Source organism: Sarcophilus harrisii, chromosome 6, assembly GCF_902635505.1.
Source record: "Sarcophilus harrisii chromosome 6, mSarHar1.11, whole genome shotgun sequence".
Taxonomy (NCBI): Eukaryota; Metazoa; Chordata; class Mammalia; order Dasyuromorphia; family Dasyuridae; genus Sarcophilus; species Sarcophilus harrisii.
In genome coordinates, this window is record NC_045431.1 from 39,428,930 (window position 1) to 39,455,955 (window position 27,026).

Below are 27,026 nucleotides of genomic sequence, written 5' to 3' on the forward strand. Positions count from 1 at the left end.
AAGTATTTTGGAATGTACAGGGACTTTTTTCTTACTGATGGCTTCCTTGGTGTATAAGCCTTGTAACAGTTTCTGTTTCCAAAGCCTGGGGACAGGGGCAGAGCCAAGATGGTGGAGAGTAGACAGGTTTTTGTCTGAGCTCTTCCTGGCTCTCCTCAGATCAACACCAGTTTAAGCCTCTGAATGGGTTTTGGAGTGACAGAACCCACAAATATTTGGAGTGTAACAAATTTCCAGCAAAAGATATTTTGGAAGAACTTCAGGAAAAGTCAATCTCAGTTGGGCAGCGGGGGATGCAGCCCAGTACAGACACAGTGCAGGAAAGCCCAGGATAGAGAGGCCCTGTGCCCATGAGGGGGGAATCTAGTTGGAGGCTCTTAGCCAAAATACAGCCATGTTGGCTATTCTTTCCTCGTTCAGAAGCCAGTGGAACAGCAGACTAGCTATGAGACTTCCAGCCCTAAATTCAGAAGACAAATAGTGAGCCCCTGGACCCCCCAGCATAACAAGCTGGATTTGGCCATGCCCACCAAGCACAGAAGGATGCTGGTATCATTGATCCAGGCAGTGTGAAGTACTGTTGTCTGTAGAAGAAGCTTGGAACAATCTTCTCTTTGTCCTAAGAGCAGACCTCTACTTTTAAAAATGAACAACTAAAAATTAAAAATAACAAAAACAATAAAAGCTCTGGCCATAGATAGATATTATGGAAACAAGGAAGAAAAGATCTTAAGCCTTGAAGACACAAAATGCAAAATGTTTCCAGATGAAGCCTCAAAGGGTGATGTGAGTTGGTCCCCATTTCACAAGGCTCTCTTGGATCTTAAGAGAATTAGAAAAAAAAAATTGGGGAAAGGAACTGAGAGCTTTGGAAAAGGAAACACAGAAATTGTCTGAAGAAAGCAACACCTTAAAAAATACAATTGATGAAATAGTAAAATAAATCAATAAACAAAAATAAATTGTAGAAACCACAGCTTAAAAAATAGATTTGGCTAAATGGAATAAGAAAACATCTCCTTGATGAATAAAATTACTGAAATGGAAAAAGAGAACAATTCCCTAAAAAACAGAATCAATGAAATGGGAAAAAAATCCAGTGAACAAAAACAAGTTCATTTAAAAGTTCACTTGGCCAAATGCAAAAGGAGTAAAAAAGCCAACTGAAGAAAGCCATTAAAAATTAGAATTGAACAAATAAATGGAAGTGAATGACTCAATGAGATATCAAGAATCAGTCAAACAAAACCAAAAAAAAAAAAAAACGAAGTAGAAGAAAATGTAAATACTTCATGGGAAAAATAACTGACCTAAAAAATAGAGCCAGAGAGACAATATAAGAATTATTTGACTACCTAAAAACCACAATGAAAAAAAGAGCCTAGACAACATCTTTCAAAGAGAGTGGATATCATAACCACTTTATTTGCATAATTTTAAATTCTTTCCCCAAATGCTCTTGCTTTCTCATAGTTCCACCAACAATATATTAGAGTGCTTAACCTTCTACAGCCCTTTGAGCATTGACTATTGCCAATTTTTTGTTGTTGTTGTCAATTTGCAGGGTGTGAGATGAAACCTCAAGTTGTTTTGATTAACATTTCTCTTATTAATGATTTGGAGCATTCTTTCATTTGATTCTACTTTTTCTTTTTAAAAAAATATTTTATTATTCTGAATTTGACAAACACTAGAAACATAAGTTTTCACATAAGAAAGGCAAACTGAGAAATAGAATTGCATATGGCACAGCATTTCTCCATCATATATACTTTGTGCCTTTTTAAAGAAGTTGTATAAATTTAGCACTTTAGTTCAGTCCTAGTGGATCTTTCTGTATTTGCCACATTACCTTCTGGACAAATCTACCTAATATCATTTAGTCATCTTGAACTCAATATATCTAAGACAGAAGCCATTTTTTTCCTTGTTTCTTTTGAGGACGTTATCTTTCCAATTACACAGGTTTATAAATTTGGTCTCACTCTCAATTATTCATTTTTGTTCATCCCTAACAGCTTCATTTGAAATAATTTCTAAAATTTGTCTTATGCAGATAAATATGGTGCAACTTGAGTTTGAGGGCTGCATGGGAGTTGAAAAGTTTTGAAATGTCTTATGTGAAGAATATAGTAGGAAGTGGTTAATAAAATACTGCAGTACATTTTTGATGGCCAACTTCTGAGGTTAGATGGGTATTTATTTCTAAGAGAGAGAATTCACACAGGTTACTACTTACTCAAGCATCATTCAATATATCCTGGCTCCAAAAGGAATAAAGACAACAGATTAGAATTGGAGATTAATAAACTATAGAATAGTGGAACTTTAAAAGGGAAAGTGATTCAAGGATGGGATTTACTTTACACACTAAAAACATTGAAGTAAGGATGTACACACTCTCCAAAAAGTCATAAGTATAATTATAACATAATTATTGTTGCAAAATAAAGAAATTGTATTTAAGATTTTTGCAAATTGCTCACTTGGTAGACGACTACAGGACTTAATAAATAATCGAGAACGTGAGCTTGCCAGTGTCCAGCGCCAGCTTGATGAAAACCAAATAGAACTTGCTGAATTAGAAAGAGCAAGGGACATAGCTCTGAAGGAAAACAGACGATTACAAGATGACTTGGCTACAATGGCCAGAGAAAACCAGGTATGATTGCTTCACAATAAATTTGTATTTGAGCTTATCATAAACTTTAATAGTTTTATGTGAGATTTTAAAATTAGGATGAACTTTTTTTTTAAATATCCTTAACCTTTAATAATTTTCACTTTTCTATAATGTTAATTTTTTTTTTTTTTTTTTTGCTCAGGCAATTGGGGTTAAGTGACTTGCCTAGAGTCACGCACATAATGTTAATTTTTAAGACATTAGGAGCTATATCTTAGTTTTATTGCACTTAGTGTAGTACTGTGGTTCAAAGAGCTCCTTGTTATGGTATAGCTGTAATTGTCTGACTATTGGACCAAGGAACCCTAATGTAGAAATAGCATGTTCTTTCTTGAGTTAGAAATACCCAAATAGAGAAGGACTGCATTCCCCAAACTTCATTCCTAAGTTATATGCACAGCAATTCTTTTATATATGTTAAATGTACAGTTTCAGTTATTTGGAAATTATAAGTTAATTACTTTGTAAAACTGAAGTAATGAGGAATGGAATTTTAATTAAATTAGTTTGCCAAATGTAGTTTGAAAAGTACTTTGCTCATACTAAATGTTTGAAATAGATATAATGTCCTATTCCTATTTTTAAGATGTCAAAATTGAGGTATGGAAAGATTTTTTTTTAAATGCCTTGGGAGGGGAAGGGAAGAGAATAAGCGTTTCTATATCCCAGTGCTTAGCATTTTTTTTACAAGTATTATCTCATTTAATTCTCCCAACAACTCTGAGGTAGGTGCTCTTATGATCTTCATTTTGGAGTTGAGGAAAGTGACTTGTCCAGGGTCACATAGTCAATGTCTGAAACCAATCTGGACTCAGGCTTCCTAACTTCAGGCCAAGCTCTTTATCTATTGTATCACCAGTTCTTTCTTACCGATGATCACACAGTAATATCCAAATGAGTAAATAAACGAGTCCTCTGACTATTTTCCTTCCACTAAATCATACTTAATACTGAAGTTGAGAGGTTCATTTAAAAAGTATAGACTAGTTTTTCTACAATTTTATATTTTGATTTATTAAGTTGATATTCATCAAAGTGTACAGCATAGTATTATAAGTACATTTTAGGTGATGAACAATAGGTATTTTTAATGTTTTTCTAAACCAATAACCAGGTAATATATATGAAATTAACTATTAGAAATGAATTAGTCTACTCCTTTCTGTTCTTCCTTCAAATCACAAGAGCTATCAAAAATGCAAAATTTATCAGTATTCTTATCCTTTTATTACTTGAATGCTTTCAATTTGAAAGGCTATTTCACTGGAATTGGAACAAGCAATTTGTGAAAAAGAAGAAATGAAAAACAGAGTTCATAATTATATAACAGAAGTTTCCAGATGTGAAAGCCTCATGGCTGCAAAGGTGAGAATATTAATTTCTATTTGCTTTTCTTGTCTGTCCTACTAGATTATAACATTCTTATCAGTATTTGCTGTATTCCTTTCCTTTTTACCTTCTCAAGGATTGCAGTATAATATTTTGTATTAAAAAACACACTCAAATTATTGACTAATTTTCTTTTTTCTTTTTTTCATATGAATGTTTTTCCATTTAAAAAAAAAATTTTTAAAGCATACAACATACTCCACACATTTCAAAACAGTCTATGTTTTTCGTTTGAATCTCTCCTTATAGTTGTTATGGGATTATCTGTCATTTTTAGGGATCTTTAGATTTGCAATAATTTTTATATTGGTTGATGTTTTCTTTGTCATATCTCTCCAGCTTTAGTTCCTGTCTTAGGGCTTTGTGCCATACTCAAGCTTCTCCTCTCTACTGTGCTTTTGAATTGGATGTTTGATTTTTTTGTCCGGTCACCTAAATTCTTACTGAGTGAGCAACTCCTGGGATTTTTTTACTCTTCCCACCATTCCCCTTTTTGAGGTACAGAGCCAGTTCTTTGGGGTTTCAGGACACTGACAAGGGACCTCAAAGCTTTGGGATACACAGCTCTGAGATTAGTGTCCATACCTTCTTTCCCAGCAATTTACAACTCTGGTCAGCTATCTTGCAGGCTTCCTGTATCTTTAACTTTACTCAGGTAGGGCAGGGATATATGCAGGGCCTCCTTAGCTGTGTTGGCAATGGTATTACATTAACTCCTTTCTTGCAGACTTAATTTTTCGTACAGTTCTAGGAGAGAAAAAAGTCATTTAATGTAGTTTCCTAGTTGATTTCTTGACCATTATTTACCTTGGTTCATCTAATAAGTTTTTGCTGGAGGAAGTGATGAGAGAGTAGGGCAGCCTGCCTCCATTAAGGCAGCCATCTAGAATTAGAAGCTATTGTTTTTGTTTTTAATATTTTATTTTTTTAATTATTCAAATTCCTTCTTACCTTTCTACCCTCAGTTGAAAACACAAGTAGTCAATAAATATCCTCATCGACCTTGTCCAAAAAAAATTTGTTTGGTTCTGCTGTACTTTACTTGTCTCTCAAGAGATAGTGGCAGGTTTCCACATCATTTCTCTGGAGTTCTGGTTGGTCATTACACTGGTTGGTCAAATCAGCATTTGATCCAGCAATGTGTCTACTGGGTCTGTAGCCTAAAAAGTATATAAAATATGAAAAAGGATCCACATGTGCAAAAATGTTTGTAGAAGCCCTTTTTATATTGGCAAGGAACTGGAAATTGAGTGGATACCTGTCCATCATCTGGGTGATGGCTTGAAAAGTTAGGGTATATGAATTAATGGAATATTATTGTTCTATAAGAAATGATAGCAGGTTGATTTCAGAAAAGCCTGAGAAGTCTTACATGAACTGAGACTCAGTGAAGTGAATAGAACTAGGAGAACATCATACACAGTGCAACGTTATGTGATCATCAACTATGATAGACTTAGTTCTTCCCAGCAGTGTGGTTATCCAAGACAATTCTAGTATTCTTGGGATGAGAAATGCCATCTACATCCAGAGAGAAAACTATGAAGTGGAGCATAATATTTTCATCTTTTTAAAAAAAATTTGTGTTTTCTTTCCTGGGTTTTTTCCCCCTTTTGTTCTGATTTTTCTTTCACAACATGATTAATATGGAAATATGTTTAAAATAATTGAACATGTTTAATCTATGTCAGAATCTTGCTTTCTTAAGGGGGGGCAGGAAGAGAGAAGGAGAAAAAAATTTAGAACACAAAATGCTTATAGAAGTGAATGAAATTATCTTTACATGTATTTGGAAAAATAAAATACTATTGAAAAAAATAAAACTTAAAGGGAATTTTTTTTTGTTTTGTTTGGATATGTTTATTTGTTACAAATATTTCTTTTCTTTGTTTTTAAATGGAGAAGGGGAGAGAGGTTAGCCAGAGAAGTGCAAAAAAAAGAAAGTGGGGGAGAGTTTCCATTGAAGTTTTTTTTTTTTTGAAAAAAAATTTTTTAAAGAGTTCAGCACTAGTAGTATTCCATCATATTTGTGTACCATAGCTTGTTTATCCATTCCCTGAGGTATGGGCATGGGCACTTCTTTAGGTTCTCTTTTTTTGCATCTGAAAGAGATCAGGTATTATACATTCTTAGTTATAGTTTGTTTTGCTTAGAACTCATCTCTCCCTTAATTATCCCTTTTTTCTTTTCTTTCTGTTTCTTGGTTGGGTGAAATATGTTTCTGAATCCAAAATTCTGTGTGTGTGTTGTGTGTGTGTGTTTTAACCAGTTCAAATGAGATTGAACTCAAAGTTAAAGTGTTAGCCACTCTCTTGATTTCTCTGTTTACATGGATAAAAGGGAGATAGTTTTCCCTAGCCTTCCTCTCATTCCTTTCCAGTGTTTTATTCCTCTACTTCTCTTTTCTCATGATCATCAAGACATTATAAAACTACTCCAAGGATTTGTCTAATTGGATTCCCTAAGTGACCTCTGATGATGGTAAAATTCAGAGGGCACATGTTTCATCTTCCCACATTTGGATGTAGATAATTTGTCTTTGTTTAATCCTTTATCACTGTTCATATTTACTTTTTTTATGTTGTTCTTTACCTCTATATTTGAACTTCATAATTTATCTAAAATTCTGGCCTTTTTATCAAGTATTCTTGGAAATCCTTTATTTTATTAAAGATCCATTTTACTCATTTTTCTACTCACTTTTGCTGCTAGTAAGTTATTCTTGGCTATAAGCTCATACCCTTTGTCTTCTGGAATATTATATTTCAAGTTCTGTGCTCCCTTATAGTGGTGGTTGCTAAATTATTTGAGGTTTTGAGTGTAACTTCACTGTACTTGAACGCTTTCTTTCTGGCTATTGCGGCTTTTTTTTTCCTGTGACCTGGAAACTCTGGATTTTGTCTATATTGTTCCTAGGAGTTTTCATTGTTATCAGTGAATTATGTTTCCACTTTGCCCCCTGTTTCTAAGACATATGGACAATTTTATTCTAAGATATCTTAAAATAGGATGTTTAGCCTTCTTTTTTGGTCATGATGTACAAATAATCCAGTGATTCTTAAATTTTTTTCTCCTAAATCTGTTTGCCAGCTTAACTGTTTTTGATGAAATATCTGGCAGTTTCTTCTATTTTTTTTTCAACCTTTGGAGTTTGTTTTAATATTTCTGGCTGCCCCTTGGAATCCCTGACTTTTATTTTCTCCATCTTAATTTTCAGGGAGTTTGCTGCTTGGGCAAGTTTTTCTATTTTTTGCACCAAGCCATTAATTCACTTTTCAATTCTTTTTTTCATAGCTCTCATTTCTCTTCTAAAGTGGTCTTATTCTATTTGTAAAGACTTTTTTTCATCTATTTTAGGAATTCCATTTGAGTTTGTACCCAAGCTGTGCTTATAGATGGTCTGGAGTCATTCTCTTCTATGTTTTGTATTTTGCTTATCTCTGCTCATAGCCAAACTTTATGGGGGGCTGCTTTTTTTTTGTTTGTTTGTTTGCCCATTCTTCCAGCCCACTTTCTAACTTTGGACCTGTTGTTCAGCCTGGGCTCCACTACACTTCTAGTGGAAAGATAGTCTTGGCTGGTCATAGGATATTGAGGATTGTGTTCCAGACTCTGCATCAGACTAAGGACCTGTGAGCTTCTTTGATCCCAAAGTGGTATGACTTAGGGCAAAGTCTGATTGTTGCTTTCATGCTCCAACTTCCGCAAGTTTCTGACCTGGGTTTGGATCTGTGTTAAGAGTAGACTTTTACTGGACTTTGCTCTTTCCCACCAACTGGAAAACTTTGTGGCTTCAGAGTGTCTCAATTTTAGATTCTTCTTTGGTCTGAAATTCCTGTTTTGATTATTTCTTTGTAGATTGTGCTAGATACCAGGAATGAGATACTACTTTGTGCTTGGTGTCTGAGCCATTCTACTGATGTTGTTATGGCTTTTGAACTTTCCTTATCTGCATATTGCTCTGGGCATGGGGCTCCCTTCCCCACCCAACCTCCAGATATGACACCCCCTTGAATAAATCCCCTTCTTAGTCAACCCTGAGTTTCTTATTAGAAACTAGATATCAGCCAAAAAAAGCTCTCAGATTAACACCTGCCCCTGTCATGGGGCTCCAATACAAGTCTGGAATGCCCTCTTCTCCTAATTTAGTATATTTACATTACCATTTAAATTTCTTTAAAAGCAGTAACTACCAGGGGAAAAAAGTCAGAATTCAAGATAAGAGATAAAACCTTATTTTAAAGGGTCAAATTAGAACCCAATGAATTAACAAGCAAAAAAAAAAAAAAAAGTTTTTCTATCACCTTCCAGATATCTCCTTGAAGTTCTGCTAACTTTACTTTCTTACTTTTATTCTCTTCTTTCACTCTTAGTTCATGGAGGAGCAAAGTAGCCCTCAAATTGAAAGCAATCTATTAACTGATACTTTTATTTGTTAGAGTACTTTTTTGTTTTTATTTGTTTTTTTTTTTGTTTGTTTGTTTTTGTTTTTATTTGAGTACTTTTATTTTAAAATATATCTTTATTGATATGATTGGGTTTTGATATAGTACTTTTAATGACTTCAAAGTTTTCCCTGAGCCAGAGGTTCAATCTTTTTTAACATTAGTAATCATTTAGCAAAGTAGTATATCTTCAAGAAACGAAATATACTGCTTTGTCTTAAAAGTTTCAGGTCACCCAGAGGGTAGAGAAGAGAGTTTGAGTAGATTGTTACTTGAATTGGCAATTGGCAATGAAAAATTGCACAGAATCCCAAAAGAAATATCCTAAGAGAGGTTTAAAACTAGAAAATGAGGTAAGAATATGTGACTAACATTGGTTAGCCTCTTAACTCTATTGGTAGCCAAAAGATCTAGGGCAGGGCGGTCTAAATCAGAGGTGTGTGAACTTTAAATATACATACTATATAACATACATATATATGTATATAGTTTGATATGTTTCAACATATGTTTCATTTTTAACCTACTTGTTTTGTTCTGATATCATAAGACAAGTTTAAAACTATATGACTCATTTGTATACATATTCTTTTGTGTTATTCTCCACCTCTTCACTTCACAGAAACTATTGATTTTTGTCTTTGTATCTCAGCACCTCGCACTGTACCTGCTACATAGTACATAGCAACATAAACATAGCAAGTGTTTAATTAACGCTTGCTGATAGATATTGTTCTCTTAAAATACCTGCTTCCATCTATAGTCACATCACTACTCTCTGTGAGCACCTTTCACACCACATCTCTACTTGCTTTGGATCTTCTCTCTCTTTTTGAGGTGGTGGTGAGGCGGGGCTTGATGGAGGGACAGCTGTATTATTACCTTTCCACTGTGTATTGGGTGATAGATAGATATATATTTTAAGTATCTTTTCTTATATTGAATACCTCCAAAAGTGATAATTTCTCGTTAATATGATTATATTTCAACTAGGAACAAGAAAATCAAGATTTATTAGGTAAATTCCAAATGCTCCATAGTCGAGCTGAAGACTTAGAGATAAAGGCCCATCATGCTGAAGGAGAAAGTAGCTCAATACGGCTTGAGCTCCTTTCCGTTGATACAGATAGGAGACATCTTCGAGAGAGAGTGGATCTTCTAGAAAAAGAAATTCAAGAGGTAACAAACTAACTCAAGTCAATTGTTCAATGTTATGGGATGATTTAAAAATTAATTTTTGATACAGTACCTACTGTGTATGTAGTATTCTTATATGTAATGAATTGATTACTTAAGTATTGACTTTAAAAAATGTAATTATTTTGAGGCATTTTGACTTAAAATCCTTTGTTTCTTATATTTACTAGGAAATATTTTTACTTTTTAAATAATAGATTTTTTTTTCTCTTGCTAATTTAATTGCAAACTTTTATTTTTGCTGGGCTATTTTGGAACTAAGTAAGTTGTTACAGAATTCCTTTTTTTTTTCTTTTTTCTTATTTAATAGCCTTTTATTTACAGGATATATGCATGGGTAACTTTACAGCATTAACAATTGCCAAACCTCTTGTTCCAATTTTTTACCTCTTACCCCCCCACCCCTCCCCTAGGTGTCAGGATGACCAGTAGATGTTAAATACATTAAAATATAAATTAGATACACAATAAGTATACATGACCAAAACGTTATTTTGCTGTACAAAAAGAATCAGACTCTGAAATATTGTACAATTAGCTTGTGAAGGAAATCAAAAATGCATGTGGGCATAAATATAGGGATTGGGAATTCAATGTATTGGTTTTTAGTCATCTCCCAGAGTTCTTTTTCTGGGCATAGCTGCCCATTGGAAATGATTTGGTTGATCTCGTTGCTGAGGATGGCCTGGTCCATCAGAACTGGTCATCATATAGTATTGTTGTTGAAGTATATAGTGATCTCCTGGTCCTGCTCATTTCACTCAGCATCAGTTCGTGTAAGTCTCTCCAGGCCTTTCTGAAATCATCCTGTTGGTCATTTCTTACAGAACAATAATATTCCATAATATTCATATACCACAATTTATTCAGCCATTCTCCAACTGATGGACATCCATTCAGTTTCCAGTTTTTAGCCACTACAAAAAGGGCTGCCACAAACATTCGTGCACATACAGGTCCCTTTCCTTCTTTATAATCTCTTTGGGATATAATCCAGTAGTAATACTGCTGGATCAAAGGGTATGCACAGTTTGATAACTTTTTGAGCATAGTTCCAAACTACTCTCCAAAATGGTTGGATTCGTTCACAACTCCATCAACAATGCATCAATGTCCCAGTTTTCCCGCATCCCCTCCAACAATCATCATTATTTTTTCCTGTCATCTTAGCCAATCTGACAGGTGTGTAGTGGTATCTTAGAGTTGTCTTAATTTGCATTTCTCTGATTAATAATGACTTGGAGCATCTTTTCATATGACTAGAAATAGTTTCAATTTCTTCATCTGAGAATTGTCTGTTCATATCCTATGACCATTTTTCAATTGGAGAATGGCTTGATTTTTTATAAATTAGAGTTAATTCTCTATATATTTTGGAAATGAGGCCTTTATCAGAACCTTTGACTGTAAAAATATTTTCCCAGTTTATTGCTTCCCTTCTAATCTTGTCTGCATTAGTTTTGTTTGTACAAAAACTTTTCAGTTTGGTATAATCGAAATTTTCTATTTTGTGATCAGTAATGATCTCTAGTTCTTCTTTGGTCATAAAGACCTTCCCCTTCCACAGGTCTGAGAGGTAAACTATCCTGTGTTCCTCTAATTTATTAATAATTTCATTCTTTATGCCTAGGTCATGAACCCATTTTGACCTTATCTTGATGTACGGTGTTAAGTATGGATCAATGCCTAGTTTCTGCCATATTAGTTTCCAATTTTCCCAGCAATTTTTATCAAACAGTAAGTTCTTATCCCAAAAGCTGGGGTCTTTGGGTTTGTCAAAGACTAGGTTGCTATATTTGTTGACTGTTTTATCCCTTGAACCTAATCTATTCCACTGATCAACTAATCTGTTCCTTAGCCAATACCAAATAGTTTTGGTAACTGCTGCTCTATAATGTAATTTTAGATCTGGTACAGCTAAGCCACCTTCATTTGATTTTTTTTTATTAATTCCCTTGAAATTCTTGACCTTTTGTTTTTCCATATGAATTTTGTTGTTATTTTTTCTAGGTCATTAAAATAGTTTTTTGGGACTCTGATTGGTATTGCGCTAAATAAATAGATTAGTTTAGGTAATATTGTCATCTTTATTATATTTGCTCGCCCTATTCAAGAGAATTTAATATTTTTCCAATTGGTTAGATCAGACTTAATTTGTGTGTGTTACAGTATTTCTGGAAGCCATAGTATGTTATTTCAAATGTTACTTTTAAACCTTTTGTTGACAATATAGTTCATGCTGTGTACATTGAACATCCTCATTAAGGCAATACTTACCATTCTAAGGGGACTTGAGTGTTAAGCACTCACCCAATCCAGGGATAGGAGAAATCCTGAATTCTTCCATTCATCAAACTGAATGTTTGAATATTGATGATGATGATGATAAGTAGCATTTTTGTATAGTACATAATTACATGCCAGGCACTGTGCTAAGTGTTTTATAAATGTCATCTTACTTGATTCTCGCAACAATTTCTCAAAGAGTTGATGCTTCAAGATCACATAGGTTGTTATGTCTGAAACTGAATTTGAACTCGGTTCTCCCTGATTCCATGCCTGGCACTCTTCTCTATGAGTCAGAGCTGCCTCTAGTTAAAAGTACAGCAGTAACTATAGATGTGATAAGGATTAAGTATTGGTATCTAATACCAAAGAATTTTATTATCTAAAGAAATTGAAACACATAATAGGCAAATAAGATTTATTTGTTAACATGGAAACGGGACAAAGCCTTGGTTTTTGTTACAACTAGTAGCCTTGGGAAGGCTCTGAGACATTGCTGATAATATAAATTAGGACATTCCTTATGTACATATGTCGGCCTCTTTTGTCATTCTTTTGATCAGTAAGTGCTAGACCTTCATGGTATTCCCTGTTCATATGGGTAATATTAGCAACCACTTAAATGAATATTTTTAATTTTTTTTCATAATTTTAATTTTGTGAATTATTTCTGTTTTATAAGTGGGAAAATTATATAAATATATAAATGTATGTTATCATATGTGTATATATAGTACAGTGTATGTATTTATATATTTGTGTCTTTTATAAACACCATGTATATATAAAATTAAATATATATCTTTAGCATGTGTGTGCTTTTAGGATTTTGTTTTTAGCAAAGTTTTTTCTAATATAGAGCAGGTAATGAAAACAGTCCTAGATTCTTAGAATTCCAAAGTTGAAAAGGTCCACAGATGCTGAAATTTAGATCCTGACGAAAAATAAAGAAATACTGAGGTGAATTGATCTAGAAACTTTTGTAATCTACACAGTTTTTTTGTTAGTTTTCAGAAAGCAAAATATCACTGATTATCTCTAAATTTCACCTATTAAAGAAATAAAATTAGTATTTAATTAGAACAATTATTTTCAGACTTTTCCTCATGTTATTCCCATTAGGTTTTGTTTTTAATATAAACAGCATTTCTGTGGCATGAGTTATTATTATTCAAGACATTTTTTTAATGAAAAAACTCAAAACATTTATTTGTAAATAAAGCTCAGATAATTTTCAAATTGTTAAGGTAGAATGTTAGAATAATTGATTAATTCTCTTGGATGAACTCATATACTCCACATTTTTATTCCAATAATCATTTTTTAGATTTTTTTGAAATTTGAAAATTTTAAAAGCAGCAAAAAAAGTTCTTTTAAAATAAATATTACAAAACACACCTTTTTCCCTTCCAAATCAAACATAATAGCTAGTGCTGCAACCTGTTCTCTGTACTCAGAATCAAGCTTTTGAGATCAGCAGAATACCGGAAGCCAAATAGAGAAGTTTTCACCAGTCAGTCAAGAATTAGTTCTCATTTTAATTTCCAGCAGCTAATCATGACCTTTTCACATTCTTAAATGATATACCTAAAATTTCCCTGGGTTATAGATACCCCAAGGGCAAGAAAAGAGAAATGAAGAAAGAGCCTGGTTCAACCTACTTGTACATAGGTATTTTCATAGGTTTTTAATTGAATTATGCAGTAGTATTAAAATTTAGAATATCTTTCTCACTTAGCATATCTCTATGTATTAGTTGATGGGTGATTTATAAAATAAATGCCATATTATTAATAGTAGTAATAATATTCACCTTTACTATTTACTTTTATAACAATAACTTTGTAAAATAGATTTTATTGTCTCTCAAATAATCAAAGGAAACTTATCTAAGGGTTTTTTTTTTTTCTCTTGAGAGGCAACTGGGGTTAAGTGACTTTGCCCAGAGTAACACAACTAAGAAATGTTAACTGTTAAGTGTCTGAAGTTGGATTTGAACTCAGGTCCTTCTGACTGCAGGGCCAGTGTTCTGTCCACTGTGCCATCTAGCTGTTCGCCATAGAGGGAACTTATCATAAAACTGGTTAAATGATTTAACCTTATTTGGAGAGCCAGTTACTATTGTAACTAAGCCCAGATCCTCTGTCTCCAAGTCCAATTTATATTCCATTATATTGCCTCCCTCTGTGAAATAACTTTGCTTTTTAAAATTTTCACTATAATTTCATTTTTACTTCATTTTTGTCTTATTAAAGGATTCACAAAAGGATATAAAAAACTTTTCAGCCTATTTAAGTGATTCTGTTGTTAGATAATTGACATGTGCAGCATTTAGAATGCATATTTTATGTAAAGAAGCATGCATCTGCACAGAATTCAAAGTCTTTATGTGGTTATTTTGTAAGTTTTCTAAGATTTCATTTCTGTTGATTTTTTTTTAACAGCACATAAATGCTCACCATGCTTATGAATCTCAAATATCCTCAATGACAAAAACCTTGTCTAAATTAGAGGAAAAGCTCAGATGTGAACATGATGAAAAAGCAACAATTTTAAGTGACTTGTCATCTCTGAGAGAACTCTGCATTAAACTTGATTCAAGCAAAGAATTCATTGCTCGTCAGTTGGCCTCCAAAAACATAGAATATGAGAGGGTAAGAAACATATACATTTTATTAGTCATTTCATTTTAATTTCACTTTTCTCTAAGTTAATCCTTTTTACTTTAAAGGCCATTATTTAAACTTGTTTTCCCACTACTATTTGGTTGTAAGTTAAAAATTAGCATGACCCTTTTAAAAAAATATGATAATCTGAGTGCTCTTTGAGGCAGCAGGTGATTCCCTGCATCTAGTAGCACACCTGCCTCCCTGCTGCCCCTTAGATCTCTTGCTATCTCAGAACCACGTGTTGTTTGTGTCCCTCCTCTCCAGAGTCTTTACTGAGCTACCTCAGCAGCAAGTATTTAAACACTCCCCTTTTTGAAATAAGTCATGTTTTCTTGTCTCATTATCTTTTTATCTTCTTAGTAAAATGGGTGCTTCTTAATGAAAAGAATTTTTGTCTTGTCTTTTTTTATTCTTTTCATTTTTGTCTTTATTTCCACAGTGATAAGCCTAGTACTTTGCACATCCTTCTTTTGGTCCAAACATGTTATGTTTGGGATGTTTTGGTAAGAAATGTAGGGATGTTTTGGTAAGAAAATTACCTCTAGCAATATAGATTGAGTTCTTCAGCATCTTTTATTCTGAAGGAGTAGCAAAGGCACAGCTTCTCTTGATTGCTCAGACCCACCTGTGAATGAAGGTCATCCAGACTCCCAAGTGCAAGTCTTTATATGACACACCAAGCTGCCCTCTGTCTTATATGTGGTATCTAATTAAGGAATCTGTATTGAATTAAGTTTTGGGCACTTCATTTGTGGAGCAGAAGTTACTTATACACAACATAAAACAGGAGTATTAACATCCATTTTTTTCCTCTTAAAAAAATTATACCGGAATAGGGAAGAGTGGTTCCTTAAAATTCATTAAGGTCTTTTGTTACCCTTATTTAACCAGAAAATGAAATTAAAAGAATTCTTCATAATTCTGCTGAGTTGAAGGTTTAATTTAAGACTTATTATACATCATAGGATGCATTTTTAATTGAGTTTCTTGTTGCAATGTCTCTTGTTTTCATATATTGGGAATATAGGTCATCAGCTTTGGTTCACAGACTTTGTTTTTGTAGGCTGGCAGCAGCATTCCAGAATTTCATTGTTACTATCAGTCTTCCCATTTAAATGGCTTTACATATGTGTGTGTGTGTGTGTGTGTGTGTGTACACACATATATATGTATATATATGTTACAAATAGAACTGCTCAAGAAATGAGATTAGTCCTGTAGCCATAAAGATTCATCATGTGATAGAATTTTAGACCTAGAAGGCAACTTATATATATATATAAAGCCCCCCCTCATTTTAGAGTCAGGGAAACTGAGGAATAGCAGTTAATTGATTTGCCCAAGATCACACACTAACACAGAGAACCTTGAATAGGATTCTGGTCTATAGAAAGTTAAGCTGTAGTATTGATTATGAATAACATGGATGATTAACATCTCTTAATATCTCTACAAAATCCTGAATTCTTATTTTTCTAGTATATTGACTAAATTTCCTAATAAGCATATGTGATGTAACAATATTTCTCTAATTCATGTTCTTTAATTGAAAACTTCTTTTTGATATAGTAAAATTTTATGATCCCATCAAAATATAGTCATTCTTTGGGGAAACAGTAAAACCAATTTTGCCAACTCTTTGCTGTACTTTCTCTGTACAGCTTAAACATTCGTTTTACCATATTATGCATGTAATTCTTAATTTTACTTTTTTTATTATTGTCTCTCCTTTTATAAATAAGAAAAACAAAACCCTTGTAACACATTGATGTTCAAGCAAAATTAATTTCCTCATTGGCCAAGTTAAAAATGTTTATGTAATTCTGTATCTTGAGTCTGTCACTTCTCTTTTAGGAGTTGAGTTACATTATTTCTCATCAGTCCTCAGCAAGGAAGGAAGCTTTTATTAAGCACTCTACCATGTGTCAGGTACAAATACAAGCAAAAAGAAAAAACAATATCTGTCTTTAGAGGAGTCTTATGTCCTAAAGAAGAAAATCAACAAACAAAAAGGAACTAAAATTGTTGGGAGGGTAGGGAGGCTTTAAGCCAGAGGTATAATTTTGAAGGCCCCAAAAGGCAAAAAGAGGACCAGAACAAGGGAGTGCAGGCAAGATTGGCCAGGATTCCTTCACCAGATGGAAGATTGAGAAGGGGGAATAGGTCTTGTAGGTGGATACCCAGGGATAAGTAGACCCAAGTGTGATTTGAGTATTTCAGGGCAAGGAGGCCTCAGGCACTGTGGGAAGTTTCAGAATGAGAGTAATAGAGAGCATGATTTTGAAGTCCAGAACTTCCGGAATAAGGCAGGAAATAAAAGTGAATCAATGTGTATTAATTGGTTGGTCATTGCATTGATCAAATCATTTAACCATATTTTTAAAATATCTTTAGTTCAAAAAATCTTTAGCTACTGCCTAAAGTACAGCTTTTGATGGCTAGATACATTGCTAATATTTCATAATTTTAAAAGTCTCAATTTATGACTTTCTTTAAATATATATTTTTTTCTTTATAGGTCTTGGAAGAAGTAGAAACTGCAAAAACAGAAGCAGAGCTATTAAAAAAACAATTATCAAGTGAGAGAATTACAGTTGACAATCTTGAAACACTGTTGGCAACCAACAGAGACAAAGAATTTCAATCTCATATAACTTCACATGAAAAAGATTCAGAAATTCTTCGACTTCAAGACATGTTAGCCATTTCAGAGAGCAAACTGTAAGTTTCCTAAAATAAGTAGTATATTGACATTTGCTTGTTGAAGATCCTTTATATTTTTTAAAATAATTAGCCTGCATGTACACAATAAAAATACATGAAATATCTTGTAAGTTTTCTGTAATCTTATTTGATCGCAGGGAATGTTTTTGGGAAATGATTTGTAGAAACATTTTCAAGTTTGCCTTTAGTAAGAACTGAAAATTCTTTTCCTGCTCATTTCTGAGTTCTCATTCTTCTTTCTCTACCTCTTCCATTATTCACACATGCTTCCCTAAATATTAAATACATATCTACAGATACAGATATTGAAGATTCTATCTTAAAAATAAGATATGGAAGTGAAAATACATTCAGACTAGTATCAATGTAATAGTCTCTAAGAAAATATAAAGATTCTTTAGAAAACTCCTTTTATTCCTCTACTTAGGAATTGTTTTTTATTTGATTCTCAGAATTTTATTTCTAATAGCTTCCTGTGGTTTTTGGACTGACTTCTCCCATGGATTTTCATCCATAAATTCCCACTAATTTTTCCTCTGAACCACTTTATATCAGCTTTTTCAGAGTCTTGGATTTAATGTCAGACTTTCTTCATCTCTACTGAGATTAGAGAATCCCTCTCTCTCCTTTCCCCAACAAAGTATTTGTCTTTTCCATACCAACAACCAATCCTTCCCTTTTGAATTTTTACCTTATTAGTTTCTCCTTTGAAAGATGAAATTTTCATTAAATAAATTTAAGGAAACTTAAGCTCTTACTTATTTGGAGGTGGGGGTGCAGAGAGCAGTCTAGTAGATTACTGGGTAATTGAAGGCCCTCATCTCTATCCTTGACTTGTAATCTCTTTGCTGAATTCTTTTGTTCCTTTTTTTTTCCTTTCCCAAATACCCCAGTAAAAAATTTCTTGTTTTTGTCTCCAATGATCTTTATCCAGTTGCCACAATCATACTTCCCCACCCTAGCTGGTTCTTAGGTTTTTGCACATGAATTATAGAATTTTATATATACCATGCTTTCTTTCTCTGGGCCTCAGTTTCTTCATTTTTTACATTGTAAATAATCCAGATTATCTCTTAATCAATTCACCTTTAAAGGTCTATGATTATTCAACTTGTATAGTGTTTCAAGCTCTCTTAATAATTTCGTTAGGTTCTTGTCCTAGTAATCACTAGATCTGCTGTTGCCTGATTCTGATTTGGTTTAGATCTCACAATTCTTTAATTATACTTTACTACTCTGTTACTATTGAAAATTTTGGCTTTTTATATTATTATCATTTTTCAGTAATTGTTTACAAGTAACACACAATTGAACTCTCCTTTATTATGAAAGAAAAAGGTAAGGAAAACAACTTCATCTGATAGTGTATGAGGTATGCTATCTACAAAGACTTACTATACTTTCTACTTGCATATCCAACTTAGAAGAACATGGGCCAAAAAAAAAATACCTATTTATCAATCTATCTATATCATATGGATAGATATATCACCTATGCCTATGTTTGTCTATGCACATATGTCATACACATTTTATGCAAGTATAGATTTATGATATTTATATGTGCATGCATATATTGACTTTGTTTTCAGATTTTTGCTTCCACAGTAAATACTACTACAAATATTTAGTTTTCTATTGAAAACTGAAAAAAGTATATGGTCTTAGACCATATTGTTAAAGGATATTAACAATTTAATGACTTGTACAATTCCATATCGTTTTCTAGAACAGTATATTAGTGTATGTATCTTTCCACAGCCGGTTCAAAATTGAAAATTTCAGGGGCAATCCTAGATAGCTCAGTGAATAGAGAGAGCACTAGTTCTGAAATCAGGGCGACCTGAGTTCAAATCTGGTCTCAGACACATAACACTTACTAGCTGTGTTACCCTTAGGCTAGTCATTTAACCCTAGTTGCCTCAAAAACAAAACACAAAAGAGAGAGAGAAAATCAATAATTTCCATTTTTTCTCATCTTCACCTCTTTGGTTTTATGGTCTTGTTGCCTTATAATGACAGTGGTATGTTATTGGTATTTGCTTTTATGGATAACTTGGGACCAATAAGGGATTTAGATTCTAGCCCACTTTCCTCTTCATGTTCAGCTCTTGAGTCCAGACTCATCATTTTTTTTTTTGTCACTGATTGATGGACATGCTTTATTCTGTTGATCCAAGGGAATGTTGAATCTAGACTATAAAAATATTTTATCCATTGAATCTTTTCTGTGTGGATAGTCAAGCCAGACTCCTTTGAGTGATTACATATCAACTCTGTCTTTGAAGTAAAACCTCAAGAGTTGTTCAGATTTGCATTTCTCTTCTTTATAATTTGCAACATGTTTTCTAACAGTTTGCTGATAATTGAAAATTTGTTTATTTTTGCAAGCTCTTTATTTGTATCTTTTGATCAATTACTTGTGAGGTCTTCATATAACTGTACATTGTCTTTTTGTGTCCCCCCTCTCAGAAGTTTGCTTCTTGAATAGAAAATAAAATATTTTTCACTTTTTTAAAGTAATTGCAATTTTTTTTAGATCCAGTCACATACGAGAAACTAATGCACTTCGAGCTAAAATTGCACAATTTCAGTCAGACCATGAGGTTTTAAAAAGACAACTTACAACTGAGCAGTTTGAACGGTAAGAAAAAAAATTGTAGTATACCTCAATATGTCCTCTGATTTTTTTAAGTTGTAGGCAAGTGACGATGCTATATTAATAGATAATTATGAATAAAAATTAGTAATACTGAGCCATAAATGGGAATTTAGTATTATAACCACATGAAACTTAAAGCTAGGTCAATCTTTTCTACATAAGTAATACTTACTGTATTGTATTACAGGCTTAGTAACAAGTAGATCATAAAAATGCCCATAATTAGCATTAACTTTAACACCATTTGACCTAATTTTTTAAACTTCTACCACTTTTGTATTTGTTTCTTCTCCATATGTTATCTATAATTTAATAATCATAATCCAGCTTCCACAAAGTCCTCACTTTATTGTGATGTAGAAGTCCTTAAAGGTTATGCAAATGTAGCATAAACTTGCACAGATTATCCCATACTGCAAAGACCTTCAGTATGGTCCTGGAGATGGAATTTATTTTCTTTCCATCAACATAACTAAGGAGAGAAAGGCCCTTTATGAAAGTATTGGCCACTTGATGATGGGTTCTTTGGCAGTGACAACCTTTTAAACAAATTAAAATACAATCTACTTCAGTAACAATGGCAGACTCATGGAAAAGAATGCAGAGCACTTTGAGGAGGTTTAATCTATAAACATTAAATGAATTGTTAATTTTCTCAATATAAGTTCTTTGTCAACTGACCAATGGGTTGATTTCCTACTAGAGCAATTGAATCATCTTACTCTTGATATTTTTACTATAAAAGGATGTTCTTCCATAAGGACATGACAAGGAAAATAAAAGACAGGACAGTTACTTAGCAAGAGTAAGGAAGAGATCATGGATATCAACATGTATCATTTGCATTTATACTATGTCAAGAAAATGTAAGGAAAGACTCCAGCATGTTCTGTCCTCTCTCTTCACCAGGGGGAATATAAGGGAGGATAAGGACGAGAGTCACATAGAACAGGTCAGCCGTGCGTGAATTACAGTCTGTAAATATTCATGCCAATAAGATCCCAAATCCATAGGGATTACATATGATCCATATATATGGTTTGACTTGTTAAGAGTTCCAAGTGAGATTTCCTTTAGTACAGAACTAAGATTTGCTGTGCTGTCTGTGTCCTTCCCCTTAAGGGATCTTAAAAAAAAAGAGTATTGTATTTTTTATTTATTTTGTTAAATACTTCTCAGTTACATTTTCCCTAATATAGTTTTATTTATATCATTAAATATTTCTTAATTACAAGTACAGAAATTATAACATTCATTTTTTAAAATTCTAATGCCCAAAGAGCAATCAAATTTTGCATACCCTTGGATCCAGCAATACCACCAACTAAATATGTGATCCAAAGAAATACAAAAATATCTGTAGCAATTCTTTTTATTTCGGGAAGGAATTAGAAATTGAGTGAATGCCCATTAATTGGGGAATGGATGAACATGTTGTGATACATGAATGTAATGGGGAACAGTTACATGACATAATGTATAGAGCACTGGCCCTGAAAGGCAGGAGGACCTAAGTTCAAATTTCTCCTCCAACACTTGCCATTTACTTAATATCACTTAATCCTGATTGCTTCACTTCAACTCCCCTGCCCCCCGCTCCTCCCCCCAAAAGAATGTAATAGAATACTATTTGTTATAAGAAAGAATGAATAGGATAATTTCTGAAAAGCCTGGAAAGACTTTCAAGAACTGATACGAAGTGAAGTGAGCAGAACCAGGAGAACATTGTACAGTAATAGCAACATTGTGTGATGATTAACTATGTATAATTTGGCTCTTCTCACCAATGCAGTGATACAAGACAAATGTTTTCCACATCTAGTAAAGAACTGTGGAGTCTGAATACAGATCAAAGCATATTACTTGCATTTTCTTTATCTTTTTCATGGTTTGTTTTTCCTTTTGATCTATTTCTTCTTTCTCAACATAACTAATAGGGAAATATATTTTATATTATTATTTGCATATAATCTATTTAAAATCATTTTTTAAGAAAAGAGAAGAGGAAGGAAGGAGAAAATTTGGAACTTAATTTTTTAAAAAAAAATGTAATTGGAAAAATAAAATGCTATTAAAAATAAAATTTTGAGTTTCAAATTCTCTTCCCTCCCCCAGTCTTGAGAAGGCAAGCATTTTGATATGGATTATACATGTGAAGTCATATAAAACATTTCCATGTTAGCTATGCTGTAAAAGAAAACAAACAAACAAGAAAAATACAGTTTAAAAGTATATTTTAATCTTCATTCAGACTTTCATCAGTTCTTTCTCTGGAGGTAATGGGCAGGATTTTTCCTCATAAGTCCTTCAGAATTGTCTTTGATCATTTTATGAAGTTGAGAATAGCTAAGTCATTCACAATTTATCACTGTACAGTATTGTTACCTCATACCGTGTTCTTGTAGTTCTGCTCTCTTCACTTTGCATCAGTTCATTTAAGTTTTCCCAGGTTTTTCTGAAGGGATCCTGCTTATCATTTTGTATGCCACAGTAGTATAACATCACAATCATAAACTACAACTTGTTTAGCCATTTTTCAGTTGATAGGCGGTTCTTCAATTTCAATTCTTTGCTACCACAAAAAAAGTTGCTATAAATATTTTTCTATGTATTTCTCCTTTTTCTTTAATCTCCTTGAGATACAGAGCTAGAGGAGGTATTTTTCCAGGTCAAAGGATAATGCATAGTTTTATAATCTTTTGAACATAGTTCTTAAAGCGCCATTTAACATATCCAACTGTTCCTTGTTTCCTTAGGAAAAAAGATCATTCTGTAGGCGTTTTGAATGCATAAGAAGTCAAAGTGGCAAAAAACTCTAGAACCAAAGACTGGATTGGTCTGTTCAGGGTGTTGTATGGTCTATTCAGGGTGTTGCTCATTAAAGACAGATTTGGAGATTGGGGAAGGGAGAATCTCCAGTGTGTGGAAACCTTAAGGAAAAAAAGTTACTTATTTTTTGGAAGAAAATAAAGGGAGATAACCAATCTGTATTCAAGCACAGCAACTTTTAGACCCTGGATTTTGTCTGGGAGAAACACAAATTCTTGCAGTTCCACCCATAATAATTCCTAGAATTAGTATCCAGCAGAAATCAGAACTGAAAAGGATTTGTAGTTTAGTATAAAAAAACTTGAATAATAGTAGTTATTGTTTGAGAAGAGAGAATTGGGCTGTAGGAAGACTAATGTAGGGAACAAAGGAAAAGTTAAGGAGAAACATAGGAATAGTATTTTTTTTTTTTTACTCATTTGGCTATAAATAACTTTGATGTTTTTTCAGATTAATGTAAACATATACAATTTGGGTTTGCCAGAAGTATTGATGGTTTTTATGTGGTTCTCTACACTTGTAGCTTCAAAAAGTCACTGTGCTGGAACATGAAAATGATATTACTCTTAAACTGAAACTGGACTCATGATACATTGTAAAATACATATTTTAACATGTGTTGTCCATTGGCTTTATGTTTGATAATAATTATAGCTGACTTGCAATGGTGTAATATGGCACCCAAGCTTATAGTCTTATACTTATGTTCAAAAAAGTACCTTTCAGTGCTGGGCTACATTTTTATAGTCTCTCATATGGAGGCTTAGGCTAGTGGATTGCTTGAGCTTGAGAGTTGTGAGTTGCTGTAAAAATAAAACTGATTAGGTGTTTTCAGTAGACCTGTGATCAATATAGAGCCCCTTTGGGAATGGGGACCATCAAGCTGCAATTCTAGCTCAGACAAGATAAGATCCAGTTATGAAAAAACAAATCTCTTTCACAAATAAAATTGTTGGGAATTTGGCTAAAAAGTCCATTGTCTGAAAAAGATCAAAAAGTTTTTGTGGAGCGCAAAATCAGTATAAATCTAGTATTACATGGAAACCAAAAAAAAAACCTGATTTGATTTTTGATTACTAGAACAGGTGCTATAGTCTGCCCTGATCAGCCCACAGCTAGAATATTATTTTTAATACTTGGCAACACATTTTAGGAAAATGATAAATTGGGGAATATATATAGGAGGACAGCCAGGTTATTAATGAAGGTTCCTGAGTTTATCCCATATGAGGATCAATTAAAGGCAGTACAGGAATGTTTTCCTGGTGAAGAGATTTGGGGTTATTACCTAAAAGACTAGTACCATGAAGAGGAATTAGACTTGCTCTCTTTGGCCTCAAAAGGCTGAGAACAATAGGTGGAAGAGACAAGCAAGATTAAAGAAAAACTTTATAACTGCCCAAATTCATTGGATATCTGTAGGCAAATACTAGATGTCCACATATGAACTATGTTGTAGACACTATTCTTGTTGAGTATGGATCAAACTTAATAGCCACCAAGGCTATCTAAATTGTCAAAATTACCAAACTGAATACATTGTTATATCTTTTTCAATTTATTTCTCTTGGTGTTTCTAGGAATTAGTTGTGGAACAGCGTGGGTTTGTGGCTCTCCCATATATGTGAATATAATAGAATTATTTCTCTGTTTATCATGAATGTTTTAAACACTACATGACAGATTCAACTAATATGTGTGTGATACCTTGTCTAATTGAAACCTTTTCTTTTTGTCAGCCTTGAAAAGTATTAGAATTTAAACTGAAGTGGTTTTTTTTTATATAAATCTCTTGGATTTGACAAAATGTATTATATTACTAACAGAGAACGGGCAATCCAGGAGATGCGGCGACATGGTCTTGCTTCAACTTTGTGGACCTCTTCTCCATGTAGATCTCCTTCACGTACGTCTCCTTCACATACGTCTCCTTCACTTACATCTCCTTCGCGAACATCTCCTTCACGTTCATCTCCTTCACATAGATCTCCTTCTCGTAAATCTTCAAATTCACCTGATCACTCACACCTGAGATAAGTAACAGAAAGGTATGTATATTATCACTTACATTGTGTGCCTAGAAAAGTAATATATGAATTTTCTAACATGATTGATGCTTTTTTCCTTTTAGAAAACAACAAACTTTAAAGGCCATTTTCTATTCATGTATTAGTGTCAGTGATAATAAAAATGAGTCTATATTGCATTTTACAGTTAAAAAAACATTTTCCTATATTATCTCACTTAATTCTCACAATAGTACTGTGAGGTAGAGTTGTACAAGTAACACTGCTCTTATTTTTATTAATAAAAATAGTTGGTAGTGTTAAAGATTTATAAATGACCTTCTATAAATTAGCTTAGTTGCTCCTCGCAACCACTTTGTGCTGTTATTAACCCTATTTTAAAGATGAGGAAATGAAGGATGTAGGAATAAGTAATTTGCTTGCACAGCTAGTAAGTGTAAGAATTAGAACTTTAAACTTCCTGAATCCAGGTATCATACCACGCCCCTAACTAGTATTATCTAATCACACCACCATACTGTCACTCCGTAATAGGCCCTATGCAGAAACCCAAAGAATTCTATCTGCAACCAAAGCACTAAGTTCATAGATCTTTAGTATTTAAAATGAAAATTAGAGAGATAACAATAACTTCATTAAGTACTTTTTATATATGCTGATCACTAACCTTGGTAGTAAGTACTATTTAGCAATCAGGATTCTTATTGCAAAAATCTTCTGGTCTAGTAATGGAATAAGGTAATAACATCGAGAGCTTATAAAACAGCATGATGCAATAAGGACATTAGAGAGTTAAAAGGCTAAGTGCTCTGTGAGGTCTGACAAGAAGAGTAGCACATGGTGAGGGCTTTGGGCATAGCTTCCTAGAAGAGGTGGAGTTAACAGGGTGGATGGGAATTCATTGCCCACAAAAATTTAAATAATACCATGAGATAACTTAAATGATATTCCACAGCCACGTAAAATAAAGAACCAAATGACTGAGGTAGACATTAAATATTTCCTCAGAGGAAAAGAAAAGTAAAAAAAATCACTGTGGGCTAGCAAAGCCAGAGAAAGCTTTAGGGAATGTGTAACTTCATCTGGATCTTGAAAGATAAATAAAATCTGAATAACCAGAGATGAAAAGGAGGAGAATGGGCAGAGACTAGAACCAGGAATGTCCTTGTCTTTGCTTTTTATGTATTTTGCATATTGATCTAGTCAGCATTTATTCAGTGCCTTCTAGGTGCCATGGTTAGTGTTGGAGATGCAAATACAGTGAATGAACTATTCCTATTTTAAGGAGCCATACATTCTTATGGGTAAAACAACAAGGACCTATATATATATATATATATATATATATATATATATATATATATCTTCAGAGTAAGTATAAAACTAAATACCAAGAATAAAACTAAATGCCAAGAAGTTAAATAAATGGTAACTTGGCAGAAGGGAGAACCAGGAAAGGTTTCCTGTAGAAGGTATTGTCTGAGCCACATTGAAGGAAACATAAGACCCATTCCTAGAAGAAGAGAGAAAAGTGCAGAAGCACATAAGCAAGAGATGGAATGTGTGGAAGGAACTAAGAGGAAGCCAGTTTGGATGAATCTCAGAATGTGGAAGAGGATATTCAGGTGGGCACATAATTTATTAAGTGCTTACTGTGTCCCAGGCCCTTGAGGAGGAGAAATAATGTTCCATGAAGTAGGGGGGTGGGGGGAGGCGCTTTAAAAGCTAAACAGAGGAATTTATATTTGATCCCAGAAGCAATGGAGAGCCACTGGAGTCAATTGAATTAGGGAAGTAATGCTTTGATTAAGGAAAATAGCTAGCAGCACTGTGGAAAAAGGACTGTAGTCATAGAAAGAGCCAAGACAGTTTATTTTTCAGGAGGCCATTGCAATAATAGAGCAAGAGACAGTGAGGGTCTGAACTAAGGTGATTCAGACATGAGAGTTGTGAAAATAGAAATGCCAAGATTTGGCAGCTGGTTGAATTTGTGGGATGCAGGATAGTGAAGATTCAGAGATAATGGGATGTAAAATTGCACTGGTGGTGCCAATAACAGAAAGAGGAAAGTTTAGAAGAGAAGATTTTGGGGAGAAGTAATGGCTTCCATTTTGA

The 27,026-nt window shown here is 33.4% G+C and overlaps 1 protein-coding gene across 2 annotated transcripts in view; it reads left to right on the forward strand.

The window, feature by feature from the left end:
* The window catches only part of CEP135 (centrosomal protein 135), a 94,628-nt gene that overhangs the window by 58,403 nt on the left and 9,199 nt on the right, over positions 1–27,026 (forward strand). For both annotated transcript variants that reach the window (XM_031941784.1, XM_023505997.2), the window contains exons 20-26: positions 2,494–2,662; positions 3,938–4,048; positions 9,511–9,696; positions 14,445–14,654; positions 17,188–17,390; positions 19,933–20,037; positions 24,711–24,932. In XM_031941784.1, coding sequence (XP_031797644.1) covers positions 2,494–2,662; positions 3,938–4,048; positions 9,511–9,696; positions 14,445–14,654; positions 17,188–17,390; positions 19,933–20,037; positions 24,711–24,921 — 1,195 coding nt within the window. In that variant the 3' untranslated portion in view covers positions 24,922–24,932. The remainder of the gene's footprint in view (positions 1–2,493; positions 2,663–3,937; positions 4,049–9,510; positions 9,697–14,444; positions 14,655–17,187; positions 17,391–19,932; positions 20,038–24,710; positions 24,933–27,026) is intronic.